The sequence below is a fragment of the Procambarus clarkii genome, chromosome 65 (genome assembly GCF_040958095.1).
Source record: "Procambarus clarkii isolate CNS0578487 chromosome 65, FALCON_Pclarkii_2.0, whole genome shotgun sequence".
Taxonomy (NCBI): Eukaryota; Metazoa; Arthropoda; class Malacostraca; order Decapoda; family Cambaridae; genus Procambarus; species Procambarus clarkii.
Window position 1 is genome coordinate 30,211,260 of NC_091214.1, and position 18,751 is coordinate 30,230,010.

General features: G+C 47.5%; 2 protein-coding genes across 3 annotated transcripts in view; one reads left to right on the plus strand and one right to left on the minus strand.

Annotated features, from left to right (window-relative positions):
* Window positions 1–2,470: 2,470 nt before the first annotated feature.
* LOC123771194 (uncharacterized) lies at window positions 2,471–3,130 on the minus strand. The gene has a single exon (XM_045763646.2). It carries the CDS (start codon window positions 3,128–3,130, stop codon window positions 2,471–2,473), a length of 660 nt encoding a protein of 219 aa, XP_045619602.2.
* A 1,288-nt stretch (window positions 3,131–4,418) lies between these two features.
* The window catches only part of LOC123770987 (beta-1,4-glucuronyltransferase 1), a 28,279-nt gene continuing 13,946 nt past the window's right edge, over window positions 4,419–18,751 (plus strand). Inside the window, exons 1-3 of one of the 2 annotated variants that reach the window (XM_069309668.1) lie at window positions 4,419–5,836; window positions 6,288–6,423; window positions 17,726–17,987. In XM_069309668.1, coding sequence (XP_069165769.1) covers window positions 5,833–5,836; window positions 6,288–6,423; window positions 17,726–17,987 — 402 coding nt within the window. In that variant the 5' untranslated portion in view covers window positions 4,419–5,832. The remainder of the gene's footprint in view (window positions 5,837–6,287; window positions 6,424–17,725; window positions 17,988–18,751) is intronic. The other variant, XM_069309669.1, reaches the window with a different exon arrangement.

Genomic DNA, 18,751 nt, shown 5'->3' on the forward strand with positions numbered 1-18,751 from the left:
CCTAAGTATCAGCATGTTACGGTATCGACACCGTCGCTGGAGTATGGAGTGTCGACTTCAGCGCCATCTACGGGTCTGCACTCCTACTCCCTGGTATCTGGTGCAACTTGGACAATGCTCTCTGTTGGTGGTGGCGTAACAGTGGTGATTGGCTCCGGTTTCCTGCCTCAATCAGAATGTGAGGTCGAAGATGATGACCTCTGGTGGGTGGCATATCGAGATCAGCGTCATCTAGGTTGTGGCTACAAGCATAATATCAATTCCTCCGTTAACGAGTGATATCGCAGGGCTGCCCAATGTATTGTCCATTTGGCTAATGACGTTTTTATGTCCACAGAGGTGACGTATGGAAGCGATTGAGTTGAGGAGAGCAGTTCACCATGGGTAGTGCACAAACTCTTAGGTTAGTCCTGCAAGAGGACTAAGTAGCCGCCGTCGATCCGAGCAGTGTGTGTGTTAGCTGCTGATAATGCAGTGTTTTTAAAGACCAACGTACCCGGGATTTGCTCGTTATAGTTACGGAAGATAGTGATGTGTCTATTGTGAAGTGCTGCTAGCAAGCTACTAGAGACTTCTGCCAGGGTGTTAGCTACCCCTGTATGTGTTAGTTTGGGACCCCTGTCAGCGTGTTGCTGAAGCCCTCTGCCAGTGAGTATCTGGAGAGCGAAGGTGGGGTGTATGCACATCGTGATAATGTGTGGGTAGGCTGGCCCTTGTAGAAGGTGAACACGCCAGTGTTTGCCAGTACGAGTGGATAACGTGTACCTGGAATGTGGCTTTACTGGGCTTGATGAACACTGTCGTTGTGTTGTGTTCTGCGTGAAAGAGTCGCCATTGTATAGAGATGTAGTTATACTTTAATATTATAATATATATATTGGTAAAGAAATTTGTGTATTGCTTATCTCCATCTCCTTATTTATGCATTGCACTACTACTTGACACAGCCAGTTCTCGAAATTTTACTACCGACTTGGAGTTGAATATAGGAAAAGAGGTTATAACAGCGAGAACCCAGTTACTGGCCCATAGTGACCGTAACACAGCTTTGATATCTTATTTAATGTGGTGTTCTTGAGAGTATCCTCATAATGCACCCAAAGTGTCAATCAGAGACTACTGATCACATGGCCCTGTATGTCCAGCCATCCTCTGTGATGGGGACATTTAGCATCGCGTAGCTAGTTCTAGACACACTCTGTACTCATCTTCATATAGTCTAGGTTAACTAGTTCTTGACACACTCTATAGTCCCCTTCATATAGTCTAGGGTAGCTACTTCTTGACACACTCTGTACTCCCCTTCATGTAGTCTAGGGTAGCTAGTTCTTGACACACTCTATAGTCCCCTTCATGTAGTCTAGGGTAGCTAGTTCTTGACACACTCTATAGTCCCCTTCATGTAGTCTAGGGTAGCTAGTTCTTGACACACTCTATAGTCCCCTTCATGTAGTCTAGGGTAGCTAGTTCTTGACACACTCTGTACTCCCCTTCATGTAGTCTAGGGTAGCTACTTCTTGGCACACTCTATAGTCCCCTTCATGTAGTCTAGGGTAGCTAGTTCTTGACACACTCTGTACTCCCCTTCATATAGTCTAGGGTAGCTACTTCTTGACACACTGTTACTTCCCTTCATATAATACAGTACATGTGCACATGTGTATATGTACCTATATGTTTTAATTAAATAAAAGTTCATACTATACAAAGCTACGCATAACTTTTTTGTTTAACTACGAAAAAAAAGTGAGAGGGGGAACAGTGTGAGAGGGGGGGAGAGAGGGAGGGAAACATCTTAGAAATGATCTAGCATGTTTCTTAGGAAACATTCCTAAGAAACATTTTAAGAATGATCTATCATGCTCTAGGAGGGTTCATCATACCTCTGGCATGGTCAATCATCCCCCTGGGATGATCCCTAATGCCCTAGAATGCTTCAGGATTCTCTTGGATGATCATTCATGCCCTGTGAGTGCCCGTAATATTCCTGAATGATTCACCAGACTGTGAGATGGTCCTTCATTCCTCACAATGACACTTGTTATTAAGACAAATAAGTCCATATATGACCAAATATTCACCATCACTGAAGGGTTCGGACGCTCTCCAGTATTATCTAGACAAATAACACACAAATAAATTGTTAAACAGACGAGGAAACTTGATGTTGATGGTCCGCCTCGCCGAGGAACGCTGGGAACGCCCAGTATTTTGTCCTCTTTCCGAAAGGTTCTGTCTGATAATGCTGGAAGTTTTAAATGAAAAACTTTTAAACTGTAAACACACATTTTCGGTTCCAATGACCGGGTTTTATTCATGGTATCAGAGTTAAAATCAACAGGAAATTCCATTGCCTGAAAGCTGGAATGAGAAAATCTCATTTGGTTGCCATTTAACGTCAGGGATGAGGATCCGGCTTGTACTCAGTGGTGGTACTCTGTACGGGGTGGAGTTGAGAGGTGGCTTGTACTCAGTGGTGGTACTCTGTACGGGGTGGAGTTGGGACGTGGCTTGTACTCAGTGGTGGTACTCTGTACGGGGTGGAGTTGAGAGGTGGCTTGTACTCAGTGGTGGTACTCTGTACGGGGTGGAGTTGAGAGGTGGCTTGTACTCTGTACGGGGTGGAGTTGAGAGGTGGCTTGTACTCTGTACGGGGTGGAGTTGAGAGGTGGCTTGTACTCTGTACGGGGTGGAGTTGAGAGGTGGCTTGTACTCTGTACGGGGTGGAGTTGGGAGGTGGCTTGTACTCTGTACGGGGTGGAGTTGAGAGGTGGCTTGTACTCTGTACGGGATGGAGTTGGGAGGTGGCTTGTACTCTGTACGGGGTGGAGTTGGGAGGTGGCTTGTACTCTGTACGAGGTGGAGTTGAGAGGTGGCTTGTACTCTGTACGGGGTGGAGTTGAGAGGTGGCTTGTACTCTGTACGGGGTGGAGTTGGGAGGTGGCTTGTACTCTGTACGGGGTGGAGTTGAGAGGTGGCTTGTACTCTGTACGGGGTGGAGTTGAGAGGTGGCTTGTACTCTGTACGGGGTGGAGTTGGGAGGTGGCTTGTACTCTGTACGGGGTGGAGTTGAGAGGTGGCTTGTACTCTGTACGGGGTGGAGTTGGGAGGTGGCTTGCCCAGTCTTCATCTTGAGCCACTCTGGCATATATACTAGAGCAAGGACTGCCATAGGATTGATTGACAGGCTGCTAGGAGTCAGATCCTCTTTATTATATATTTCATATTTATATACAGTTTTTGTAATTAGCAATAGAGTAGAGCCGGTCTTACCAGTAGAGTAGAGCCAGTCGTAGCAATAGAGTAGAGCCGGTCTTACCAGTAGAGTAGAGCCAGTCGCAGCAGTAGACTAGAGCCGGTCTTAGCAGTGGACTAGAGCCCGTCGTAGCAGTAGACTAGAGCCGGTCTTAGCAGTAGACTAGAGCCAGTCGTAGCAGTAGACTAGAGCCAGTCGTAGCAGTAGACTAGAGCCAGTCGTAGCAGTAGACTACACCCAGTCGTAGCAGTAGAGCCAATCGTAGCAGTAGAGTAGAGCCAATCGTAGCAATAGAGTAGAGCCAGTCGTAGCAGTAGAGTAGAGCCAGTCGTAGCAGTAGAGTAGAGCCAGTCGTAGCAGTACACTAGAGCCAGTCGTAGCAGTAGACTAGAGCCAGTCGTAGCAGTAGACTAGAGCCAGTCGTAGCAGTAGACTAGAGCCAGTCGTAGCAGTAGACTAGAGCCAGTCGTAGCAGTAGAGTAGAGCCAGTCGTAGCAGTAGACTAGAGCCAGTCGTAGCAGTTGACTAGAGCCAGTCGTAGCAGTAGACTAGAGCCAGTCGTAGCAGTAGACTAGAGCCAGTCGTAGCAGTAAAGTAGAGCCAGTCGTAGCAGTAGAGTAGAGCCAGTCGTAGCAGTAGAGTAGAGCCAGTCGTAGCAGTAGAGTAGAGCCAGTCGTAGCAGTAGAGTAGAGCCAATCTTAGCAGTAGAGTAGAGCCAGTCGTAGCAGTAGAGTAGAGCCAGTCGTAGCAGTAGAGTAGAGCCAGTCGTAGAAGAGAGAGATAGGGAGAGAGAGAGAGGGGGGGGAGAGAGAGGGAGAGAGAGAGAGGGGGGGGGGAAAGAGAGGGAGAGAGAGAGAGAGAGAGAGGGGGGGGGGGGAGAGAGAGGGAGAGAGAGAGAGAGAGAGAGAGGGGGGGAGAGAGAGAGGGGGGGGAGAGAGAGGGAGAGAGAGAGAGAGAGAGAGAGAGAGGGGGGGGGGGGGAGAGAGAGGGAGAGAGAGAGAGGGGGGATGGGAAGGCGGCATATGCTGATACGGAGATTGACAGGCAAACACATATGTACCCATAAATTATCATTCACATAATTTGCCTGGTTTCACTGAGCTCTACAGATAAGAGTTAACTATCTGGTGATAAGATTGTGAGCGCAAGCTTGTGTCCACCGTCCACGTCCCACTGCAGTTACAGCCACGGTGTTCACGGCTTCTTCCTTCCAGGGACACTAACTCTGCAACATGAGTCTTCCACGGACTCACTCTGATACACGAGTCCATTACTTGCAACCTGCCGTCAGTATGGTGTGTCCTGAACACCTTGTGGAGGTCACAGTGGTGGTGGTGCATTAGTCACCCAGCAGTGGTGGTGCATTAGTCACCCAGCAGTGGTGGTGCATTAGTCACCCAGCAGTGGTGGTGCATTAGTCACCCAGCAGTGGTGGTGCATTAGTCACCCAGCAGTGGTGGTGCATTAGTCACCCAGCAGTGGTGGTGCATTAGTCACCCAGCAGTGGTGGTGCATTAGTCACCCAGCAGTGGTGGTGCATTAGTCACCCAGCAGTGGTGGTGCATTAGTCACCCAGCAGTGGTGGTGGTGCATTAGTCACCCAGCAGTGGTGGTGCATTAGTCACCCAGCAGTGGTGGTGCATTAGTCACCCAGCAGTGGTGGTGGTGCATTAGTCACCCAGCAGTGGTGGTGCATTAGTCACCCAGCAGTGGTGGTGCATTAGTCACCCAGCAGTGGTGGTGCATTAGTCACCCAGCAGTGGTGGTGCATTAGTCACCCAGCAGTGGTGGTGCATTAGTCACCCAGCAGTGGTGGTGCATTAGTCACCCAGCAGTGGTGGTGGTGGTGATGATATATATTAATTAGGCAGTATATGTGATTGTAATTTTGCTGTGTGCAGCTTCGGAGGAAGTAATATAAAGACTGAAGACACTGCCAGGCTGGACAGTACCCTCACTTCACAAGCACCTAGACACTGCCAGGCTGGGCAGTGCCCTCACTTCACAAGCACCTAGACACTGCCAGGCTGAACAGTACCCTCACTTCACAAGCACCTAGACACTGCCAGGCTGGACAGTACCCTCACTTCACAAGCACCTAGACACTGCCAGGCTGGACAGTACCCTCACTTCACAAGCACCTAGACACTGCCAGGCTGGACAGTACCCTCACTTCACAAGCACCTAGACACTGCCAGGCTGGGCAGTGCCCTCACTTCACAAGCACCTAGACACTGCCAGGCTGAACAGTGCCCTCACTTCACAAGCACCTAGACACTGCCAGGCTGGACAGTACCCTCACTTCACAAGCACCTAGACACTGCCAGGCTGAACAGTACCCTCACTTCACAAGCACCTAGACACTGCCAGGCTGGACAGTACCCTCACTTCACAAGCACCTAGACACTGCCAGGCTGGACAGTACCCTCACTTCACAAGCACCTAGACACTGCCAGGCTGGGCAGTACCCTCACTTCACAAGCACCTAGACACTGCCAGGCTGGGCAGTGCCCTCACTTCCCCAGCACCAAGACACTGCCAGGCTGGGCAGTACCCTCACTTTACAAGCACCAAGAATGTGTAAGTTAATGGAACAATATGTTAGTGTTTCACCCTGAGACAATTTTCTGTGCATAAAACATAGAAAGATTTGCATATAAAATATTTCAGGTGCTGACACAGTGAAGAAAGAGATGTCCACAATGACTGCCAGATGAACAAAAGGGCATAGATAGAAACTTGAGAAATAGATGAGCAATACAGATGATTAACAATTGTTTTGTAGTTTAAGATTGATTAGTAATAAAATACTGTGAACTATGTGCAGGTTATAGAGCCAGCGAACTCCGAGCACAATTTCAAAAGTACATTTAAAAATAGAAATAGATAGTCATTGCATTAAACACCATAGTGTCGTCATTGTATTAGTGGTTACAGAGTCGGGGTCCAAAACTTAATCTCGACCCTACTGACGGAAATAGGTGAGTACACATCAAATTTGGAAAGAATTAACTCTATATTTCCGTCGCAGGCGCAAGATATTCTGTACTCTGGTTCCGGCGTAAGGTGACCCATCTGTCTGTGATTGTTAACGTGGCATTGTTCCTCTACCTCGTCACCACCTTAACTAGTCACAAAGTGTACAAGTGCCACACACTTGTACCCAAGTAAGTAGTTCTCTTTAACTGTACCGCAAGTGGTTAAAAACGATCCCGTGGTCAGGTCCCGTAGTACCTCCGAGGACAAAAAAAAAGGAATACAACATTGGTTACATGCAGGGTACACGGCTACTTGTCACAAGTTGTAGATCTCCTCCAGCTCCTCAGATGGCGGGCAGGAACCATGGATGCAGTGAGCATTTCCTCTCTGGATCGTCACACTAAGGTGCTAATATATATGACAGTGTCAGACCACGGAAGAAGAACTGAAATAGGAATTTCCTTACGTTCTTTCGTATATTAATATATATATATATATATATATATATATATATATATATATATATATATATATATATATATATATATATATATATATATATATATATATATATATGAGAGGGTATGCTATATCCGGTTGAGTGACGATAATGTGCGCCTTCATTACCACAACAGAGCCAGGTGTTTGGGTTCTGAGAGCCCTCCCAGGGAGAACACCAATCAACAGCCCACACCGCCCGTAAGGCAAAACACCTCCCAGACTTCATTCCCACAGAAAACTTATTAGAAGCTATCAAAGCAACATCAGCCAGAACCTTGCAACACATCCCTAAAGCAGCCCGCCCCCATGCAGCAGCCAAATTATCTGCCCTCCTGAGAAAGGTCAACGACTCTCCTGGAACGACCCAAGCATGGCACAGCCTCTTACTGTTTGGCAACATATGTCTAGCCACCCCTGCAAGGAGAGACAAGACCTTAGCTGCCTCAATCATCAAAGCTATAAATGATTTTCCCAGGGAGGACAACCAGGTGCGTCTTCCCACTCGTGCGAGAACACCCACGGCAGGAAGAGCAACAGTGCCATATCCGAGACATCAAAAATCAGAACATCAGTCACCAAGAAAATAGAAGAAGGAAACACTATTGGCGCAATAAGAGCCATCACCAGTGAGGACTCAATTGCCGACAGAGATGCCGCAACAGCTCAAGCCCTAAGGGAGAAACACCCACCCAGGGCTCCGCGTGAGGACGACATTGTACAAGTGGGGGCTACCGGAGCAGAACCTCTCTGGGTGGCTGAATCTGTGGTCCATAAAGCAGCCATGTCCTTCCCTACAGGATCAGCAGGTGGGTTCACAGGACTAAAACCCAACCACCTCAAGCAAATGCTCAACCCTGCACTGGGTGACATTGCAAAGAACCTCTTGGTGGAACTAACCAGATTCACCAACACATGTCTAGCTGGCAACATACCAGCGTCCCTAAGACCTATCTTTTTTGGAGCATCTCTCTGTGCTCTAAAGAAAAAGGATGGAGGGATCAGGCCAATAGCTGTGGGCAATTCTCTCCGGCGTCTCGTCGCAAAGGCAGCTGCAAGAACAGTTAGTGATGCAGCGGCCAACATGCTGAAGCCAAAACAGCTCGGGTTCGGCATTCCACAAGGGTGTGAGGCGGCAGCCCATGCAGCTCGAGTCTTCATCGCCAACATCACAGACGAAAAGGCCCTTATCAAGCTAGATTTCAAAAATGCCTTCAATTTGGTGCGGAGGGATGCTGTACTCCGTGCGGTTCATAGTCATTTCCCTTCCCTCTACCCTTTTGTACAATCATACTACAGTATGGACCTTAAGCTACTTTTTGGCGAACATGAAATTGACTCGCGAGAAGGCGTCCAACAGGGTGACCCCCTTGCTCCTCTCCTTTTCTGCTTAGTCATCAAACAAGTCACAGAGGTCCTGTCCAGCGAGCTTAACATCTGGTTCTTGGATGATGGTACCCTAGCTGGTTCCCAAGACTCCCTCCTGGAGGACATCAGAAAAATCCAGGAGCAAGGTGCAGTTTTAGGCCTCACCCTGAACCCTTCTAAATGTGAAATAATATGTTCCAACCAGGGCATCGTAGAGAGAATAGAGGGTCTTCTGCCAAATATCCATAAAACTAAACCTGAAGACAGCACACTCCTAGGAGCTCCCCTGGGGTTGAAAGCCATCGATGAGGTCCTTGATAAGAAAATCACCGACCTTAAGAGGATGGATGGGAGGATTGAGGATATTGATGCTCATGATGCACTCTACCTCATCACCAGATGTCTGTCCCTCCCCAGGTTAACCTACTTTCTGAGGTGTTCACCATCTTACAGCAGCCAAAAACTGAGTGAGTATGACCGGTTACTGAAATCAATGCTAGAAAAAGCCCTTAACCCTCTTGATGACCTACAGTGGAAACAAGCCTCTCTTCCCGTAAGACTTGGGGGCCTCGGAGTTCGAACAGCAACGCAAATCGCTGTTCCAGCCTTCCTGTCCTCCTTATCAGCATCCGACGACCTTGTGAAGGAAATTCTACCTGCCCACTTACATCAGCTGGCAGGTGTACATGATCCCAATTTTACAAGCCGTGCCACAGAGTGGGCCTCTCGTGCAGGCTCATCACCTCAACCACTATCCCCAAAAGCCCACAAGCAATCCAGCTGGGATGGCCCCATTGTAGACCAAGTTGCTGCAGAGTGCCTGGGTGCTGCAACAACACAACACGACATTGCTCGCCTCACAGCAGTAGCAGCCCCACATGCAGGGGATTTCCTGTTAGCAACCCCAATGTCGGCAACTGGCATGCGTCTCACACCACACGCCCTCCGAATTACTGTGGCCCTCCGCCTTGCTGCCCCAATCCACACCAGATATAGGTGTATTTGCGGCGAGGTGGTGGCTGACAGGTACGGCCACCATGGCCTACTCTGCCAAAGCAAAGGGGGATGGCACTCGAGGCACAGTGAAGTTAACGACATCATCAAGAGGAGCCTCACCACAGCTGGATGCCCAGCTGAAAGAGAGCCCCGTTACCTAACGCCCCGTAACTCTGATGCTCTTATTGGTCGCCCGGATGGTATCATAGTGAACCCCTGGAAGAATGGCAAGCAGTTGGTATGGGACTACACGTGCGTATCAACCCTGGCTAACACCTACATTAACCTCAGTGTTGCACAACCAGGTGGCGCTGCCACCCACAGGGAAGCAGCCAAATCCCGTAAGTATAGAGAACTGGATCACCACTACAATTTTGTCCCCATTGCTTCTGAGACACTCGGCGCCTGGGGTAAAAGTGCTACCAGTTTTTTGAAGGAACTGGGTTCTCGGCTCATTGAAACAACAAGGGACCCTAGAGATGCCAGCTTTCTTTTCCAGCGCCTCAGCGTGGCGATACAGAGGGGAAATGCGCACTACATCCAGGGTTCCTGCCCGCCATCTGAGGAGCTGGAGGAACTCGACAACCTATGATAACCATCTTTGTAACCTATATGTAACTCCTTTTTTGTAACAAGGTTCAAATAAAGCAAATATATATGTGTACATACCAAAGAATGGGGGTGGTAGGAGAAGAAAATATTAATGTTCAGTGAGAGACCACAAGGTCTCCTCTGAATACTTTTTATTTTCTTCTCCGAGGCTATGGGTCCCCACATTGGCACCAGAGGTGGTACCCTCACAAATTTTATATATATATATATATATATATATATATATATATATATATATATATATATATATATATATATATATATATATATATATATATATATATATATATATATATATATATAATATAGTGTGTGTGTGTGTGTGTGTGCAGAAAATCTACAAATGGGAAAGAGATGATGAACTTTTCGGCCGCTCAAGGCCAACACCAGACTAAGGGAAACAAAGGCAACTGGAAGCTGACCACCCATCCCCAGGATAATAATTACTCAGAAACAGGTATAGATTTAACAAATCCACAAGGGCCGTGACGAGGATTCGAACCTGCGTCCGAGAGCATCCCAGATGTTGCCTTAATCGACTGAGCTACGACATGGTCCTTGTGGATTTGTTCATTTGATGCATCACGCAATTGTGATTTCTGCGTGTAGTGTAAGGTATAGATTTGTTTGGGATAGTCAGAAGGATTAAGTGGTCAGAGAATAAGTATAAAAGGTTAAAGAAAAAGCCTCATAATATATGGTAATAATTTTGTATTGAGACATTTTAACCCTCCCTATCAGTTTTTTCTTAAGCTGTTTTGTAATACTGCATCTTAAAACTGGGTCAAGTTTGTACATACCAGTACTAACATTGAGAAGATATGAACATTGACTGGTTAGGGCAGACTCAATCAAATTCCGTTCCACAAAACCATTGCAATTGGTAATGCTTTTCGCTCCATCCCAATTAATAGTGTGATCACACAAACTTGTGTGTTGATACAATGCCTTAGACGTTTGGGTAGTTCTTATACTTTAAGCATGTTGGGACACACGCAATTGTAAGGATTTTCCTGTTAGTTCAAGGTGCACAGAGACACAATCATTCCAGGGCTTCGAAAACACACAACCTGCTGTACCAGGGGAATATTTTGTATTAATTAAATTGGACTTGATCGTACTATTCGTGAACACCAAATTGATATTAAGTTTCTTAAAAACCGGAGAACGTTTTTCAAGTCCCATCGCATAAGGTACCACGCTTAGCATGCCTGAACGAGCAATCCAAAAACATCTTAGGGTATTGTAAACTCTTCCCAATTTCATATAATTGCAGTTCCAGTTCTATAAACAGTTCCTCATTTTTTCCCTGACCAAGGATATTGTCACCTCATCATCTTCCTTCACAAACGTGGACACATTAGTGAGCAAGTATGATAACTACGATGACCAAGCTGTCACCTAACGCTTATCTTACTTCCCTCACAAGAATTTGTCAGGGGTTGACACTCACAGGAAGGGAGTCAGATAGCGGCAATGATATCTCTCTCTCCCGACAATACACTACACCTTCATATACACACAAGGCAGTCAAATACACAAGGCAGTCAAATACACAGAACAGTCAAATACACAGAACAGTCAAATACACAGAACAGTCAAATACACAGAACAGTCAAATACATATAAGAATTAAATACCCAAGTCAGTGAAATACATAAGTCAGTCAAATACAAAAGTTAGTCAAATGCACAAGGCAGTCACCCTAACGTGAAGTATCAAAGAGAAAATAAATTAGAACAATGTGGGGATACGAACCCTCGGCTTGGGTGCTCCCAAGGCGCGCACCTTACCTCTGGACCCCGACATTGTATAAGTTATATAAGCTGGCACTCCCCAGAACTTCTGGACAACTTATACCCGTGCCACCTCTTGGCTTACTTAATCTTCATAAATCAATCAATTCCACATGAGGTCTGCATGCCCCTACTGAGGCAGTCCTGGTTTGACATTATAGCCATCAGGCACCCTGGTATATGGCATATATCCCCCAAGCACCCTGGTATATGATATATATCCCCCAGGCACCCTGGTATATGGCATATATCCCCCAGGCACTCTGGTATATGGCATATATCCCCCAGGCACTCTGGTATATGGCATATATCCCCCAGGCACCCTGGTATATGGCATATATCCCCCCAGGCACCCTGGTATATGATATATATCCCCCAGGCACTCTGGTATATGGCATATATCACCCAGGCACCCTGGTATATGATATATATCCCCCAGGTACTCTGGTATATGGCATATATCCCCCCAGGCACTCTGGTATATGGCATATATCCCCCCAGGCACCCTGGTATATGGCATATATCCCCCAGGCACTCTGGTATATGGCATATATCCCCCCAGGCACTCTGGTATATGGCATATATCCCCCAGGCACCCTGGTATATGGCATATATCCCCCCAGGCACCCTGGTATATGATATATATCCCCCAGGCACTCTGGTATATGGCATATATCCCCCAGGCACCCTGGTATATGATATATATCCCCCAGGTACTCTGGTATATGGCATATATCCCCCAGGCACCCTGGTATATGATATATATCCCCCAGGCACCCTGGTACATGACATATATCCCCCAGGCACTCTGGTATATGACATATATCCCCCAGGCACCCTGGTATATGATATATATCCCCCAGGCACTCTGGTACATGACATATATCCCCCAGGCACCCTGGTATATGACACATATCCCCCAGGCACTCTGGTATATGGCATATATCCCCCAGGCACCCTGGTATATGACATATATCCCCCAGGCACTCTGGTATATGACATATATCCCCCCAGGCACTCTGGTATATGATATATATCCCCCAGGCACCCTGGTATATGATATATATCCCCCCAGGCACTCTGGTACATGACATATATCCCCCAGGCACTCTGGTATATGACATATATCCCCCAGGCACCCTGGTATATGATATACATCCCCCAGGCACTCTGGTACATGACATATATCCCCCAGGCACCCTGGTATATGACATATATCCCCCAGGCACTCTGGTATATGGCATATATCCCCCAGGCACCCTGGTATATGACATATATCCCCCAGGCACTCTGGTATATGTCATATATCCCCCCAGGCACTCTGGTATATGATATATATCCCCCAGGCACCCTGGTATATGATATATATCCCCCCAGGCACTCTGGTACATGACATATATCCCCCAGGCACCCTGGTATATGACATATATCCCCCAGGCACCCTGGTACATGACATATATCCCCCAGGCACTCTGGTATATGACATATATCCCCCCTGGCACCCTAGTACATGACATATATCCCCCAGGCACCCTGGTATATGACATATTAACCCCCAGACACTCTGGTATATGACATATAACCCCCAGGCACTCTGGTATATGACATATAACCCCCAGGCACTCTGGTATATGACATATAATCCCCAGGCACTCTGGTATAGGACATATAACCCCCTGGCACTCTGGTGTATGGCATATTAACCCTCAGGCACTCTGGTATAGGACATATAACCCCCCAGGCACTCTGGTATAGGACATATAACCCCCAGGCACTCTGGTATAGGACATATAACCCCCAGGCACACTAGTATATGACATATTAACCCTCAGGCACTCTGGTATATGACATATAACCCCCAGGCACTCTGGTATATGACATATAACCCCCAGGCACTCTGGTATATGACATATAACCCCCAGGCACTCTGGTATAGGACATATAACCCCCAGGCACTCTGGTATATGACATATAACCCCCAGGCACTCTGGTATATGACATATAACCCCCAGGCACTCTGGTATAGGACATATAACCCCCAGGCACTCTGGTATATGGCATATTAACCCTCAGGCACTCTGGTATAGGACATATAACCCCCCAGGCACCCTGGTATATGACATATAACCCCCAGGCACTCTGGTATATGACATATTAACCCCCAGACACTCTGGTATATGACATATAACCCCCAGGCACTCTGGTATATGACATATAATCCCCAGGCACTCTGGTATAGGACATATAACCCCCTGGCACTCTGGTATATGGCATATTAACCCTCAGGCACTCTGGTATAGGACATATAACCCCCCAGGCACTCTGGTATAGGACATATAACCCCCAGGCACTCTGGTATAGGACATATAACCCCCAGGCACACTAGTATATGACATATTAACCCTCAGGCACTCTGGTATATGACATATAACCCCCAGGCACTCTGGTATATGACATATAACCCCCAGGCACTCTGGTATATGACATATAACCCCCAGGCACTCTGGTATAGGACATATAACCCCCAGGCACTCTGGTATATGACATATAACCCCCAGGCACTCTGGTATATGACATATAACCCCCAGGCATTCTGGTATAGGACATATAACCCCCAAGCACTCTGGTATATGGCATATTAACCCTCAGGCACTCTGGTATAGGACATATAACCCCCCAGGCACTCTGGTATAGGACATATAACCCCCAGGCACTCTGGTATAGGACATATAACCCCCAGGCACTCTGGTATAGGACATATAACCCCCAGGCACTCTGGTATATGACATATAACCCCCAGGCACTCTGGTATATGACATATATCCCCCAGGCACTCTGGTATATGACATATAACCCCTAGGCACTCTGGTATATGACATATAACCCCGAGGCACTCTGGTATATGACATATAACCCCCAGGCACTCTGGTATATGACATATTACCCGCAGGCACTCTGGTATATGACATAACCCCCCCAGGCACTCTGGTATATGACATATAACCCCTAGGCACTCTGGTATATGACATATAACCCCTAGGCACTCTGGTATATGACATATAACCCCCCAGGCACTCTGGTATATGACATATTACCCCCAGGCACTCTGGTATATGACATAACCCCCCCAGGCACTCTGGTATATGACATATTACCCCCAGGCACTCTGGTATATGACATAACCCCCCCAGGCACTCTGGTATATGACATATAACCCCTAGGCACTCTGGTATATGACATATAACCCCCAGGCACTCTGGTATATTACATATAACCCCCAGGCACTCTGGTATATGACATATAACCCCCAGGCACTCTGGTATATGACATATAACCCCCAGGCACTCTGGTATATGACATATTTCCCGCAGGCACTCTGGTATATGACATATAACCCCCCAGGCACTCTGGTATATGACATATTACCCCCAGGCACTCTGGTATATGACATAACCCCCCCAGGCACTCTGGTATATGACATATAACCCCTAGGCACTCTGGTATATGACATATAACCCCCAGGCACTCTGGTATATGACATATAACCCCCAGACACTCTGGTATATGACATATAACCCCCAGGCACTCTGGTATATGACATATACCCCCAGGCACTCTGGTATATGACATATAACCCCCAGGCACTCTGGTATATGACATATAACCCCCAGGCACTCTGGTATATGACATATAACCCCCAGGCACTCTGGTATATGACATATAACCCCCAGACACTCTGGTATATGACATATAACCCCCAGGCACTCTGGTATATGACATATAACCCCCAGACACTCTGGTATATGACATATAACCCCCAGGCACTCTGGTATATGACATATAACCCCCAGGCACTCTTGTATATGACATATAACCCCCAGGCACTCTGGTATATGACATATATCCCCCAGACACTCTGGTATATGACATATAACCCCCAGGCACTCTGGTATATGACATATTACCCCCAGGCACTCTGGTATAGGACATATAACCCCCAGGCACTCTGGTATATGACATATAACCCCCAGGCACTCTGGTATATGACATATAACCCCCAGGCACTCTGGTATAGGACATATAACCCCCAGGCACTCTGGTATATGACATATAACCTCCAGGCACTCTGGTATATGACATATAACCCCCAGGCACTCTGGTATATGACATATAACCCCCAGGCACTCTGGTATATGACATATAACCCCCAGACACTCTGGTATATGACATATAACCCCCAGGCACTCTGGTATATGACATATTACCCCCAGGCACTCTGGTATAGGACATATAACCCCCAGGCACTCTGGTATATGACATATAACCCCCAGGCACTCTGGTATATGACATATTACCCCCAGGCACTCTGGTATATGACATATAACCCCCAGGCACTCTGGTATATGACATATAACCCCCAGGCACTCTGGTATAGGACATATAACCCCCAGGCACTCTGGTATAAGTCATGGTAACATCCGTCATGTACTCCAGCTCCAAATACACAAGGAAGTCACACTAAGGCAGGGCTTCAGATGGGGACTCTTGCCTGTTATATATTATTACAAGTAATGTTGAGACAAAGAAGATATTACCATATTATTTCTTCTTGTATATCAGTCAAAATTATTAAGGATAAAGAAAGCTTGTGTTGCTGCGTGTGTGTGTGTTTGTGAGGCTGTGTGTGTGTGTACTCACTTGTACTCACCTGGCTGTGCCTGTGTTGCTGCGTGTGTGTGTGTTTGTGAGGCTGTGTACTCACTTGTACTCACCTAGCTGTGCCTGTGTTGCTGCACCTGTGTGTGTGTTTGTGAGGCTGTGTGTGTGTGTACTCACTTGTACTCACCTGGCTGTGCCTGTGTTGCTGCGTGTGTGTGTGTTTGTGAGGCTGTGTGTGTGTGTACTCACTTGTACTCACCTGGCTGTGCCTGTGTTGCTGCACCTGTGTGTGTGTTTGTGAGGCTGTGTGTGTGTACTCACTTGTACTCACCTAGCTGTGCCTGTGTTGCTGCGCGTGTGTGTGTGTTTGTGAGGCTGTGTACTCACTTGTACTCACCTAGCTGTGCCTGTGTTGCTGCGTGTGTGTTTGTTTGTGAGGCTGTGTACTCACTTGTACTCACCTAGCTGTGCCTGTGTTGCTGCGTGTGTGTGTGTATTTGTGAGCCTGTGTACTCACTTGTACTCACCTAGCTGTACCTGTGTTGCTGCGCCTGTGTGTGTGTTTGTGAGGCTGTGTACTCACTTGTACTCACCTAGCTGTGCCTGTGTTGCTGCACGTATGTGTGTTTGTGAGCCTGGGTGTGCATATACTCACCTGTACTCACCTAGTTGTGCTTGCAGGGTTGAGGACCGGCTCTGAAGCCCGCCTTACGACTGTCAGTAATTCATTGTAATAATTGTTTCCATTTTTTTTCCTTATCATATTTACATTTAAAGCTGTATATCGGATTGTCTTTGTCAACATCTTTGGCCCATTGTTCCTTTATATCCTCTCGTTCTTGTGAGTCTCACTTCAAACATTTCTTCTATATCTACTTTATTATTTACACCTAGTATTTTGTACATCATTATCATGTCTGCCTTACTCTTTATTTCTTCTAATGCAGTCTTTCTTCTTAGCTCAGTCCCTTTGCTCTGGAACAAGCGATGTTGCATAACTTAGGATTTTTTCTAGTTTTGTATTTCTTTAAGTATGGGGTTCCATGTTGGGACAGCATACTCATGAATAGGTCTCACCAAATATGTATAAAGTGATTGTGCATGGTATTAGCATGGTAGCATGGTATTAGCATGGTAGCATGGTAGCTGTTTTTTGTTTAGTTTGTTTGTCCAAGTTTCTAACATACAACTTATGGTGTGCCAGTATGGCATATGCTGCTCTCGTTACCCTGCTGATGTGTGCCTCTGGTGTTTGGTCTTGGCCTTAAGTCTTTCTATTTTTCAATAGAAAGATGTTCCACTCGTTTGGAAAGTAGTCTTCCCTTTGTTTTGTACTCCAGTTGAGGTTTTCATACCTCATTTCCTATTCTCATAACCTTGCATTTGTCAGGGTTAACATCTAGAAGCCAATTTTCAAATCATCGCTGGAGATTGTCTTGATCATCTTACAGTTGTGATAGTGTGTTGTGTTCGTGTCCTGTTGCGTGCATGTAACCATTATAACATGTGCGTTAGTAACACATTGTACTAAAATAAACTCACCATTTGCACACTGCCACAGAATAAATCTCAGCGAGGAGTCCCCACAGCGGCGTCCCGACACTGCGACTACATTAACCCTGCAGGAGAAGATGTACGGGGATGCCGGGGAGTGCGTGAGTGGAGGGTTGAAGCCATCCGTGTACCAGAGGGGAGAGTACTGGGTCCTGGAGAACTACATCCCCGCCCTCCGCACCTTCCCCTGTAACCAGTCCATCACCTACACTACCCACGCTGACTACACCTTCCTTCACAACCTGGAGCCCCTCACCTCTCGCTGGCAGGTCTGTACCTCACACTGTGCCTCACCTCCCGCTGGCAGGTCTGTACCTCACACTGTGCCTCACCTCCCGCTGGCAGGTCTGTACCTCACACTGTGCCTCACCTCCCGCTGGCAGGTCTGTACCTCACACTGTGCCTCACCTCCCGCTGGCAGGTCTGTACCTCACACTGTGTCTCACCTCCCGCTGGCAGGTCTGTACCTCACACTGTGCCTCACCTCCTGCTGGCAGGTCTGTACCTCACTCTGTACCTCACCTCCCGCTGGCAGATCTGTACCTCACACTGTGCCTCACCTCCCGCTGGCAGGTCTGTACCTCACACTGTGCCTCACCTCCCGCTGGCAGGTCTGTACCTCACACTGTGCCTCACCTCCCGCTGGCAGGTCTGTACCTCACACTGTGCCTCACCTCCCGCTGGCAGGTCTGTACCTCACACTGTGCCTCACCTCCCGCTGGCAGGTCTGTACCTCACACTGTGCCTCACCTCCTGCTGGCAGGTCTGTACCTCACCTCCCGTTGGCAGGTCTGTACCTCACTCTGTACTTCACCTCCCGTTGGCAGGTCTGTACCTCACACTGTGCCTCACTTCCCGCTGGCAGGTCTGTACCTCACCTCCCGTTGGTAGGTCTGTACCTCACACTGTGCCTCACCTCCTGCTGGCAGGTCTGTACCTCACACTGTGCCTCACCTCCTGCTGGCAGGTCTGTACCTCACACTGTGCCTCACCTCCCGCTGGCAGGTCTGTACCTCACACTGTGCCTCACCTC

What these genes read in the sequence shown, in the direction of transcription:
- LOC123771194 (XM_045763646.2), bottom strand. Translation starts at nt 3,130, where the DNA reads ATGAAGACTGGGCAAGCCACCTCCCAACTCCACCCCGTACAGAGTACA.